The following is a 12,652-nucleotide window of genomic DNA, read 5'->3' on the forward strand; positions in this document are numbered from 1 at the left end:
TAGGTAATGCGCATGCTGTATGGGCTTCTTACTGCATATTGACACCCTCAAGAGCTGTGGTGTCTACAGTTGAGAGAGACAAAAGTGTATGATCATAGCAAATGCGCATGCTCAAGAGATGTGGTGTCTACAGGTGAGAGACACAAAAGCGTGTCATCATCATAGCTTATGGAACTCTCTCCTAAAAAGAGAGGCCTACTTTTAATTTGATACGGAAATGCATAGACTAAGGTATCTCCTAAAAAGAGAGGCCTACTTTTAGTTTGATACGGAAATGTATAGACTAAGGTATCTCCTAAAAAAAAAAGAGGCCTACTTTTACTAAGGTATCCTAAGGATAATGCAAAAGAACTCGAGAAAGAAATCTTGAGCACGGAACTTCCGGAGCAGCAGCGAAGGCATCTTATAAAGTTCATCGCGTGCCCATCTTTTGTAATCGTGGTGGTGGGAGAATATATATAATTGAGAGCATGGCGGACGTGTGTGTCCTCTTGTGAAAGGGACGTTGAACTAGGTGGAGACTTGTATAAATTAAGCATGGGTGCGGGTGGTGGTCATTAATTTCGCAGAAAGTATCCCAGCCGTCTTCAAGCTCAGCAAGCGCAATTACACTTACTGCACTCATGGCTTCTTACGACGAGGAGCTGAAATTCGAGGTGGTGGTGAAGCACCCGGTAACACGTGTGTGGAAGGCACTGGTGGAGGAGGCCCACGTGACCGTCGTGGCTGCGCTGCCGGAGCATTTCGAATGCGCGGAGGTGGTGGAAGGGGCGGCGGGTGAAGCAGGCAGCGTTTGGCTGGTGAAAGTAGCCAACAAATCAAGTAAGTACACGCTTAGAGCAGGCGGTGGGGTGTGGTTTGCGTCTAATTAAGTTAAAATGTTCATATGACTGGGACGATATTATTGTTCTGGCGCAGCTCTAGTCCAACACGGCTTCACGTGGGCTAAGGTGAAGTACGAGGAGATTGACAGCGCCGGACTTGTGGCCAAGCTGAGGCTGGTGGAAGGAGGAACGCTTGGGAAGCTGTGGCACTCGTTCACCCACACCATCAAGGTGGTGGCGGACGCCTGTCACCCCCACCACGCTGTGGTGCAACACACCCTCCAATTCCAGAGGATCGGAGAGCACCACTTCCACCATAGTTACAAAGAGGCGGCCATCCGCACCACCCGCTCCACGGAAGCCTACCTCACCGCCAACCCCAACTTCGGCGGCTGCGCTACCAACTAAAATGTTCTACCCACCATGAAGTCCTCACACCATGGATGGCATGAAGCTTATAGCGCACACGCATGGCTGTGAATATTATATACTTAAATAAAGGATTTCTGGTTTATGTGTCATCTCTATTCCTTTCGGCATGATGCCCCGCCCTCTCCCCGTACACAATGGTTGACTTCCATATCAATCAATCAATCACTAATGGTTTCGGTGGATTGCAATAGTCATAAAATCTAGAATCTAAAGGCTTCATGATTGTTTTTTTATAGGTGGATTGCACTAGTCACACAAGTTAATTAGATTGGAGAGGAAAGAACATGCTCTAAAGTTTAGAGGATCCATGATGGTGCTACAGGCTTTGAAGAAACAATTCAGCACCACCTAATAGCTGGAGCTCCCCAAGGAGAAAAAGAAGAATAAAAACTATTAGGAAGCAATGACATGTTGACACCATCATAGTGACAACTACTTACACAATTGCCTAAACAGGGGGATGACACACGAATCTCAAAATAAGAGTGTTTCTTATTCCCTTTTTCCTAAGGTTATATATACAAATAAGAAGGGAAAGCAAGAAATAGACTAAAGGGTCATCCACCCCATGTGCATGTATGTGTGTCTGTGTGTGTGTGTGTGTGTGTGTGTGAGACAGAGAGAGAGAGAGAGAGAGAGAGAGAGAAAGAGAGAGAGAGGGAGGGCAGGCTAAAACGAGCGATGAGACCAATGATGTTACAATCAAGTGGCTAATGTAGTGGGATATCCAGAGAAGATTCTCTATAACCTAAACAGAGGATAATGGAACATAAAATTAGATAGAAACCATAAACTATGTTGAGAATAATGTCATGTCCAATACACCAAAGGACATTAAATGCATAGACATAAATCCCCAAGGAGAAAAAGAAGAATAAAAACTATTAGGAAGCAATGACATGTTGACGACAACTACTTACACAGTTGCCTAAACAAGGGATGATGCACGAATCTCAAAATAAGAGTGTTTCTTATTCCCTTTTTCCTAAGGTTATATATAAAAATAAGAAGGGAAAGAAAGAAATAGACTAAAGGGTCATCCACCCCATGTGCGTGTATGTGTGTGTGTGTGTGAGAGAGAGAGAGAGAGAGAGAGAAAGAGAGAGAGAGGGAGGGCAGGCTAAAACCACCGATGAGACCAATGATGTTACATTCAAGTGGCTAATGTAGTGGGATATCCAGAGAAGATTCCCTATACCCTAAACAGAGGATAATGTAACATAAAATTAGATAGAAACCATTAATGTCATGTCGAATACACCAAAGGACATTAAATGCATAGATATAAACTCTTGATAGGATTGCAAATATTAGGCCAGCCCTGACCGGCAAGAGGGTTGAGAGCTCCACCCAACCACACCAACTACATGGCCACTCAAGCTATCCTTAGACACCTTTTTGCTATTCTGGGCCACACTTAGCCAACTGCCCCTTAACTATTTGTGAACACTACCTTAGTGCGCTCCACCACGTGTCCTCTAGCTTGGCCATGCTGGCTACCACGATTGAGCCCCGCACATGCCTTGTCCAGACGGTTGAGCTCTCTAGGCTCCCAAAACTACTGCTGTCATGACATTACTCCCCCCTTAAGAGGAGTTTTTCTCCTCAAAAACAAGATTTGGGAACCTTTCTGAGTGTGCGTACCTTTTCCCAAAGTAGAACCTTCTTCTGGTCTATCCTTCCACTTCACTAAGCACTTCTGTTGTACAGAGTGTCAAGTTCTTTTCTCTTGGAAATCCAAGACTTTTTCTATGCGTGTGGTAAGGATGGGGGTTCCATAAGTTCTACTAGGGTCTCTAGACTGACGTGATTATTGTCATCTCCCAATTTTTTTCTTCAGTCTATGGACGTGAAAAACTAGATGAACTTTAGAGCTTTTTGGCAAAGCTAACTTATAAGTAACACTACCTACTTTTTGAAGCATTGTGACACTACAAGGAAAAGCGATTGTAGGCGTGTTTATAGATGCGTTTTGACAACGTGGTTTAAAATGTTATGGGCGCATTTATCATCGCGTCTAAAATCGTGTCTACCAAAGTGCGTCTATAAGCGCCTCTATAAGCATGTCTATATCAGTATAGACACGCTTATAGACACGGGTATAGATGCGCTTATAGAATCCATTATAGACGCATATATAGACGCCCTCTGGAATTTAAAAAAATTTCCAGACAGCTGCCTGTGCAGATGTACAGCTGTATTTTCTGCACATGTAGTTGTATTTTCTGCGCCCGACTTGTGGCCAAGCTGAGGCTGGTGGAAGGAGGAACGCTTGGGAAGCTGTGGCACTCATTCACTCACACCATAAAGGTGGTGGCACACGCCTGTCACCCCCACCATGCTATGGTGCAAGACACCCTCCAATTCCAGAGGATCGGAGAGCACCACTTCCACCATAGTTACAAAGAGGCGGCCAACCCCACCACCCGCTCCACGGAAGCCTACCTTACCGCCAACCCCAACTTCAGCGGCTGCGCTGCCAACTAAAATGTTCTACCCACCATGAAGTCCTCACACCATGGATGGCATGATGCTTATAGCGCACACGCATGGCTGTGAATATTATATACTTAAATAAAGGATTTCTGGTTTATGTATCATCTCTATTCCTTTCGGCATGATGCCCCGCTCTCTCCCCATACATAATGGTTGACTTCCATATCAATCAACCAGTCACTAATGGTTTCGATGGATTGCAATAGTCATAAAATCTAGAATTTAAAGGCTTCATGATTGTTGTTTTATAGGTGGATTGCACTAGTCCAGTTAATTAGATTGTAAAGGAAAGAACATGCTCTAAAGTTTAGAGGATCCATGATGGTGCTACAGGCTTTGAAACAATTAAGCACCACCTAGCTGGAGCTCCTCAAGGAGAAAAGAATAAAAACTATTAGCAAGAAGCAATGACATGTTGACACCATCATAGTGACAACTACTCACACAGTTACCTAAACAAGGGATGACGCACGAATCTCAAAAGAGGACTATTTCTTAATTCCCTTTTTCCTAAGGTTATATATAAAAATAAGAAGGGAAAGAAATAAATAGACTAAAGGGTCATCCACCCCATGTGCGTGTGTGTGTGTGGGGGGGGTGTGTATGTGTGTGTGTGTGTGTGTGTGTGTGTGTGTGTGTGCGTGCGTGCGTGTGAGAGAGAGAGAGATAGAGGGGGGGTACAGGCGAACGATAAGACCAATGATGTTACAATCAATGTGACTAATGTAGTGGGATATCTAGAGAAGATCCCCTATAACCTAAACAGAGGATAATGGAACATAAAATTAGATAGAAACCATAAACTATGTCTTGAATAATGTCATGTCGAATACACCAAAGGACATTAAATGCATAGCATATAAACTCTTGATAGGATTCCAAATATTAAGCCGGCCCCGACTGCTAGAGGCTTGAGAGCTCCTGTATACTCCACCCAACTGCCCCAAACTACAAGGCCACTCAAGCTATCCTTAGAGACTTTTTTGCTATTCTAGGCTACCAGGCCACACTTAGCCAATGGCAATTATCAATGGCAACGTGGTTTTGGATAATGTTGGGCAAGAGATGAAGAGCCGCATTCGTGAGCTTTGCCACATTGTCTTTGCAAATGACTGTATGACTTTATGGCCAAAGTTGGATAAAGACAAGAAAGATAGAGTCATAAATCAAATCAAGGATGAGTACAAGCCGACCGCCGGTAGTAGTGATGTCGTTCCCATAAGGTGGATAAAGGACCACATGGTGGATGTCATGAAACATTGGCGGGGAGATGTGACTAGGAGAGTGAAGGCAGGGGGTGAGAAGACTTGGTACATAAGAACTGAGGATTGGAATGAGGAGAAGCAAAAGCATGCTCGAAATCCCCAACGCTACAAGCAACAAGAGGATGCGGCCAAAGCCCGAATGGAGAGCGTAGGAAGCTCTCACCTTGGAAGCGACGGTTGGGATGCATTCCATGTCTACTTTGTAAGTTTCAACATTTATCTTGTATGTGTCATTTGATGTTATGTCTACTTTGTGAGTATCAATGCTTATCTTGTTGTTTTGGTACTTTTAGAATCAAGTGGTTGGTTGGCCGGCAACGGGAGAAGAGGAGGACATTGCTCTCTGCCGCCATAACACATCCTTTCTTTTGGAGAAGCTTGAGCGAGAAGGCGCCAACCTCAATTGGGGGTGCATTGTAGATATGGTAAGTGCGGCAAGCCTTAACCTTATGATTTGTATACTTCCTTTGCCTTGTCATGTTAGATCGTTGTTTTGGTATACCAAAAAAAGCGTCTTGTATGGTTTTAGCAGGGACCAATGCCTGATCCTAAGTGATAGCTCCGCATGGAGTGGCCTTGACCATGTCTTTCCCCTTATAGATATACATTTTGGTTAGCTCACATCTTTGTTTGACTTGTATAGATTGTATGCAAATTTTGGCTTATCTCGTCAGAGCTTGATATGTAACTTTCAATTTTGGCTTATCTCGTCAAAGCTTGATATGTAAATTTAACATCTTGCTATATAATTTGGCCATTGTTTGCACTTGTGTGAATTGTGTACCTACTTTGTAATGTTGAAAACGTTATGGCACTCTCTCTAAAATTTTCAACAAATTCACGCCGTTCTTCACATCAGAGTATAGTTGCCTTTGGTACTCTATAAATTTGGCATAATGGTGCATCCAGTATACAAGACTGCAGCTGGATGCACCATTATGCCAAAAAAAATTACCTTTGGTACTCTATAAATTTGGCATAATGGTGCATCTAGTTACAAGACTGCAGCTGGATGCACCATTATGCCAAAAAAAATTTAATACCTTCACGCGTCGAAATAAGCATCGAAAGTTTCCCGCATCCATCGAAAACAGAGTCTAAATGATAGTCAAAATAGCAGTCAAAATAACCGTTGAAATAGTAGTCGGAATGTTAGTCGAAATAATCGTTGAAAAGGACGTAATGTGTGGTAAAATTATTTTGTTCGACTCTTGTTTTGACGCTTATTTTGGCGTCTATTTCGACGTTTCTATTTGGACGCTTTTTTTGACGGGTATTTCGACGTTTAGGGGATTTTCAGGTTAGTTCTAAAGCGTCGAAAAAAGCGTGGATAATGGCCCCACCTCTTGTAGTTAGTGAAGGCGAGCCTGAGCATAAACTTTGTGTAGATCACTTCAACATGTGAGTTGTACTCATGTATCATTCATAGCAATAATGGATTACCATAAGAAATGGTCCTTTTCTCTTAACATTTCTTCCTACGCATGAACATGTAAGAGAGAAGAGGAAGAGAACCATCAATTTTTACAAATAAGTCTATCAATGTGCGTTTCATATTAGCTACTTAGCTAGTGTTTTTTTATTATCTAGACTTTCTAATTTGTTATAATTTCCCTATATTATAATTTTGCATCGAATTTTTTTTTCTCCTCATGTAATAGAATTTCACGAAATCACAATAAATAATATTTTAGAGAATTTCTTGTTTAACATTTCCTTTGTACCATTTGTTGTATGTAGGTTTAACATTATTTTTAAAGGTGTAATTAAAGAGGTAAGCCTATTTATTTTATTATTTGGCATGTTTTCATACCTTTTGGAGGATTTTTTATTTCCTGTAATCTTTGGAAGAGACCTAGGGATCTTTATGCATAGAACTCTTTATGCACATGCGAGCTCTTTATGTGTAGAGCTTATTGTGCATCATTAAGATCTCTTGATTAGAGTCTTTGATGCAAAATTAAGACCTATGTTGTTAGCACAGATTTCCTTATCTACATGTTATGAAATAATATTGATAGGAGAAAGCTACAATATTTTTTTTTTTAAAGGTAGGAAGGATATCTCCTCATCACCAACAATGAGGTGGATGTGGGATAACCTAGACAATAAACCAATGAGGTGCGCATCAACATTTAAGACAGAAGAGGAAGAGAACAATCAATTTCTACAAACAATTATATCAATATGTTGCGTATTAGTTGTTAAGCTAGTGTATTTTTATTATATGGACTTTCTAATTTGTTCTTATTTCCTTGTAATATAATTTCACATGGAATATCTAATTTTTTCTCATTCTCATGTATAGAATTTCACAGAAGCACCAATAAATAATATTTTAGAGAATTTCTTGTTATCCATTTCCTTTGTACCATTTGTTGTATGTAGGATTAGCATTAAATTTCTTTATGTGCACTTAAAAAGGTACGTCTATTATTTTGCATGTTATCGTACCCTCGGGAAGATTTTTTATTTCTTGTTATCTTTGGAAGAGAGCTAGAGATCTTTATGCATAGAACTCTTTATGCACATGAGAGCTCTTTATGTGTATAACCTGTTATACATCATTAAGAGCTCTACAATTAGAGACCTTTATGCATAATGAAGAGCACTTTTCTTGATATAGATTTCCTTAGCTAAATTTTATAAATCATTTTGACAAGAGAAAGGCACAAGAAATAAAAAATAATGTTGGTAGGAGGGATATGCCCTCATCAACAACAATGAGGTGGGTGTGGGGTAATCTAGAAAATCTACCAATGTGTGTTCTACATCTAGGTGGTAAGCTAGTACACTTTAGTTATACGGATTTTTTACTCCCATATGGAATAAAAATTCACAACTCCACCAAAAAAACATCGTCTATGAGAATTTCTTGTTAACCATTTGTTGTATGTAGGTTTGACATTTGCTATCGAAGTATGCCTATTTAATTTATTTTTTGGCATGTTATTTGTACCCTTGGGAAGACTTTGTATTTCTTGTTTGATAACAACAATTTTGGCATGTTATTTATACGCTTGGGATTTTTTTTTCTTGTTTTCTATGCATGAGATTTATTTATACATAGAGCTAATTATGGACGAGATATCTATATGTGTATATTTATTATGCATAATTAAGGGCTCTATTCATAGAGTGTTTTATACATAATGGAAAGCTACTTGTTTAACATAGATTTATTTTTCTACATGTTATAAACCCATCTTCATGAGAGCAAGTGACAAGAAATAAAAATTTATCTCCTACTTTATTAATTGGAACATTATTCCACTTTGGATGATTTGGGAATTTCTTATTTGGTTGTATTGTGCCTATGCATAGCTTATGCATTAGGATTATATATAGCTTATGAATAAGCAATAAATTATGTCCTGCTACTTTATTATTTGGCACAGTATTGCACCCTCGATGCCTTGGGAATTTCTTATCTTGTTGTATTGTGCCTATATATAGCTATGTATAACTTATGCATAGGTTATGCAACATGAATTAGGATAAGCAAAGACTTATGCTTTAGGCTCTTAAGCATAAGCCTTATGCATGTATTAGCCTTATGATTTAGGTTATTTCGCATAAGCCGTATGGATTTTTCATTAGCCCTATGCATTAGGCTTATATATAAGCCTTATGCATGCATGTATAGACTATGTATAAACATTTATGCATTTGCATTTTGGTATGCATAAGCCTTAATCATTTGCATTAGGGTATGCATTGGGCTTCTAGAAAGATTATTCATATACTTACGCATTATACTTGTATAAGGATTATACGTGCTTTAATGCATGCATTAGGCTATGCTTTAGGCATATTTTCAAAGAGGTATTCTTATGCATGAGGATTTGAAATATAAATTGGATGCATTCTTGTAGGCATGTTCTATCAACATATCCAGGATAAATTGGATGCATTATACTAGTCATGTCTACATTCAGGAATGATGAGTATACTATGAGAATCATCTTAAAATCTTCTTTATTTGAAAGATAATATGGATGCATTATCCTAGCCATTTTCTCAACATGTCTGCATTTCCATTTGTAGCGCTACTCTTCATCAAGAAGTAATGCTAGTTCCTTTCTATACAATATGCATGAAAGTAACACATGTCAACAGAAATAATTGTAAAGTATGACATGTACTAGGATTTCCTAAAATGCAACCTTAGTGTAAACCTATGAATAAGGGGCTTAGTAGAAAAGTGGAAGGAAACACATAAGTTCAACATAAGGGTATTTATTTTCTTATGGACTTCAAAAAGCTTCAACATAAGGGGCTTTATTTTCTTAGTTCTAAATAGAAGGAGTACTTTATGAACTCAAATTTGTAACATAGGTGTATCTGGAGCCTATAACAATCCATAGGTATGGAGTTATTCAATTTTCCCTTGAATTCCTTAGACAAGGAGTTGTTCACTTTTCCCTTGAAGTTCAAGGTGAAAAATAAGATACCACGAAAATAGTATAAGTATAGATGGGTTAGCGAATCATTTATATATGAACCTAAAACTTTAAAAACATGACAATATCAAGGCCCTATTTTCTAGTGAAATAGCATGACAATATCAAAGGCCCCTCTAAAATAGCCCCTATTTTTTTTCCTTGTTGAATTCATGTGCAATATGGGCTTTGTACGTATTGACCTTCTCGAGAGCTATGGGATCTATAATTCCATAGAACACAAGCATAGGAAAGACTTCAAACAACATCAAGACAAGGGTGAAAAATAGAAACATGTGAAAAGCACTCAACTCTCAGTATTCTTCTGTATAGGAGATGGAATTGGATCCCTATTCCTTATAAGAGAGATGTTAGTAAATTAAAATGGTTCTGAAAGTTCAAATTTCAAAAGATTTATGTTTCTTTTTTGAAAAGAAAAGGAGTTCTTCATCATTCCTTTACTCTAGTAGTATCTCAAACGTTGCCTTTTGGTACATTCAGACTTTTGGTGTAGCCTTTTGGGACACCTTAGCACTCTTCTACTCATTAGCACACCAAAACAAAGGTCGATTCTTAATCTAATGATAAATTGGACACATATCAAGCACCCATGGGAAAATGAGAATTTCCCAAGCATTATGGTATTTTCTAGAGCATAGAATTAGTAAAGCTATTGCTAGGGAAAAACCATACATACAAGGGGTTTGTAAATTCAGAAAGTAAACATGTCTCATATACGGAAAGGGTATTTTAGCATCTCAAAAATTACAAAAGGGATATATCTAAGATAATATCCATAGGTAATGCGCATGCTGTATGGGCTTCTTACTGCATATTGACACCCTCAAGAGCTGTGGTGTCTACAGTTGAGAGAGACAAAAGTGTATGATCATAGCAAATGCGCATGCTCAAGAGATGTGGTGTCTACAGGTGAGAGACACAAAAGCGTGTCATCATCATAGCTTATGGAACTCTCTCCTAAAAAGAGAGGCCTACTTTTAATTTGATACGGAAATGCATAGACTAAGGTATCTCCTAAAAAGAGAGGCCTACTTTTAGTTTGATACGGAAATGTATAGACTAAGGTATCTCCTAAAAAAAAAAGAGGCCTACTTTTACTAAGGTATCCTAAGGATAATGCAAAAGAACTCGAGAAAGAAATCTTGAGCACGGAACTTCCGGAGCAGCAGCGAAGGCATCTTATAAAGTTCATCGCGTGCCCATCTTTTGTAATCGTGGTGGTGGGAGAATATATATAATTGAGAGCATGGCGGACGTGTGTGTCCTCTTGTGAAAGGGACGTTGAACTAGGTGGAGACTTGTATAAATTAAGCATGGGTGCGGGTGGTCTTCATTAATTTCGCAGAAAGTATCCCAGCCGTCTTCAAGCTCAGCAAGCACAATTACACTTACTGCACTCATGGCTTCTTACGACGAGGAGCTGAAATTCGAGGTGGTGGTGAAGCACCCGGTAACACGTGTGTGGAAGGCACTGGTGGAGGAGGCCCACGTGACCGTCGTGGCTGCGCTGCCGGAGCATTTCGAATGCGCGGAGGTGGTGGAAGGGGCGGCGGGTGAAGCAGGCAGCGTTTGGCTGGTGAAAGTAGCCAACAAATCAAGTAAGTACACGCTTAGAGCAGGCGGTGGGGTGTGGTTTGCGTCTAATTAAGTTAAAATGTTCATATGACTGGGACGATATTATTGTTCTGGCGCAGCTCTAGTCCAACACGGCTTCACGTGGGCTAAGGTGAAGTACGAGGAGATTGACAGCGCCGGACTTGTGGCCAAGCTGAGGCTGGTGGAAGGAGGAACGCTTGGGAAGCTGTGGCACTCGTTCACCCACACCATCAAGGTGGTGGCGGACGCCTGTCACCCCCACCACGCTGTGGTGCAACACACCCTCCAATTCCAGAGGATCGGAGAGCACCACTTCCACCATAGTTACAAAGAGGCGGCCATCCGCACCACCCGCTCCACGGAAGCCTACCTCACCGCCAACCCCAACTTCGGCGGCTGCGCTACCAACTAAAATGTTCTACCCACCATGAAGTCCTCACACCATGGATGGCATGAAGCTTATAGCGCACACGCATGGCTGTGAATATCTATACAGGATTAAGGGAGAGTGGCCCTCCCTCCACGTGGGCAAAGGAGGGGGGCCTATTTCAAAATGGCCACTCCTCCTTCAAGCGTGAGGAGGAGCCAAATCTCACATCTTCCAAAGCAATTTTGAATTTGAATCTAAGAAGATCTCATCTCACATCTTTCAATGAAATCTTTGTATACATGCTTACATACCTATAGATACACACACTTATATATATTATGTATGTATGTGTATCTATAGGTATGTAAGCATGTATATATAAATAGTGTACATGTGTGTGTGTGTGTGTGTGTGTGTGTGAGAGAGAGAGAGATTACATAATGGTTGACTTCCATATCAATCAATCAATCACTAATGGTTTCGGTGGATTGCAATAGTCATAAAATCTAGAATCTAAAGGCTTCATGATTGTTTTTTTATAGGTGGATTGCACTAGTCACACAAGTTAATTAGATTGGAGAGGAAAGAACATGCTCTAAAGTTTAGAGGATCCATGATGGTGCTACAGGCTTTGAAGAAACAATTCAGCACCACCTAATAGCTGGAGCTCCCCAAGGAGAAAAAGAAGAATAAAAACTATTAGGAAGCAATGACATGTTGACGACAACTACTTACACAGTTGCCTAAACAAGGGATGACGCACGAAACTCAAAATAAGAGTGTTTCTTATTCCCTTTTTCCTAAGGTTATATATAAAAATAAGAAGGGAAAGAAAGAAATAGACTAAAGGGTCATCCACCCCATGTGCATGTATGTGTGTGTGTGTGTGTGTGAGAGAGAGAGAGAGAGAGAGAGAGAGAGAGAGAGAAAGAGAGAGAGAGGGAGGGCAGGCTAAAACGACCGATGAGACCAATGATGTTACAATCAAGTGGCTAGTGTAGTGGGATAAACAGAGGATAATGGAACATAAAATTAGATAGAAAGCATAAACTATGTCGAGAATAATGTCATGTCGAATACACCAAAGGACATTAAATGCATAGATATAAACTCTTGATAGGATTGCAAATATTAGGCCAGCCCTGACCGGAAAGAGGGTTGAGAGCTCTTGTATACTCCACCCAACCACACCAACTACATGGCCAC

The 12,652-nt window shown here is 40.1% G+C and overlaps 3 protein-coding genes across 3 annotated transcripts; all 3 read left to right on the forward strand.

Annotated features, from left to right (window-relative positions):
* Positions 1-565: 565 nt before the first annotated feature.
* Positions 566-1,345, forward strand: LOC147608782 (major strawberry allergen Fra a 1.06-like). Its single transcript, XM_086788426.1, has 2 exons — positions 566-822; positions 919-1,345. Exons 1-2 carry the CDS (start codon positions 624-626, stop codon positions 1,230-1,232), a joined length of 513 nt encoding a protein of 170 aa, XP_086644552.1. The 5' UTR covers positions 566-623; the 3' UTR covers positions 1,233-1,345.
* Positions 1,346-4,991: 3,646 nt separating this feature from the next.
* On the forward strand, positions 4,992-5,573 carry LOC147608783 (uncharacterized). Its single transcript, XM_086788312.1, has 3 exons — positions 4,992-5,219; positions 5,311-5,442; positions 5,550-5,573. Exons 1-3 carry the CDS (start codon positions 4,992-4,994, stop codon positions 5,571-5,573), a joined length of 384 nt encoding a protein of 127 aa, XP_086644438.1.
* Positions 5,574-10,804: 5,231 nt separating this feature from the next.
* On the forward strand, positions 10,805-11,558 carry LOC147608784 (major strawberry allergen Fra a 1.06-like). Its single transcript, XM_086788427.1, has 2 exons — positions 10,805-11,078; positions 11,175-11,558. The coding sequence occupies exons 1-2, from the start codon at positions 10,880-10,882 to the stop codon at positions 11,486-11,488; spliced, it is 513 nt and encodes a 170-aa protein (XP_086644553.1). The 5' UTR covers positions 10,805-10,879; the 3' UTR covers positions 11,489-11,558.
* The last annotated feature ends 1,094 nt before the right edge of the window (positions 11,559-12,652 follow it).

This window comes from Cibotium barometz, chromosome 52 (genome assembly GCF_041138505.1).
Source record: "Cibotium barometz isolate CiBa-2024 chromosome 52, ASM4113850v1, whole genome shotgun sequence".
In the NCBI taxonomy this organism is placed as follows: domain Eukaryota; kingdom Viridiplantae; phylum Streptophyta; class Polypodiopsida; order Cyatheales; family Cibotiaceae; genus Cibotium; species Cibotium barometz.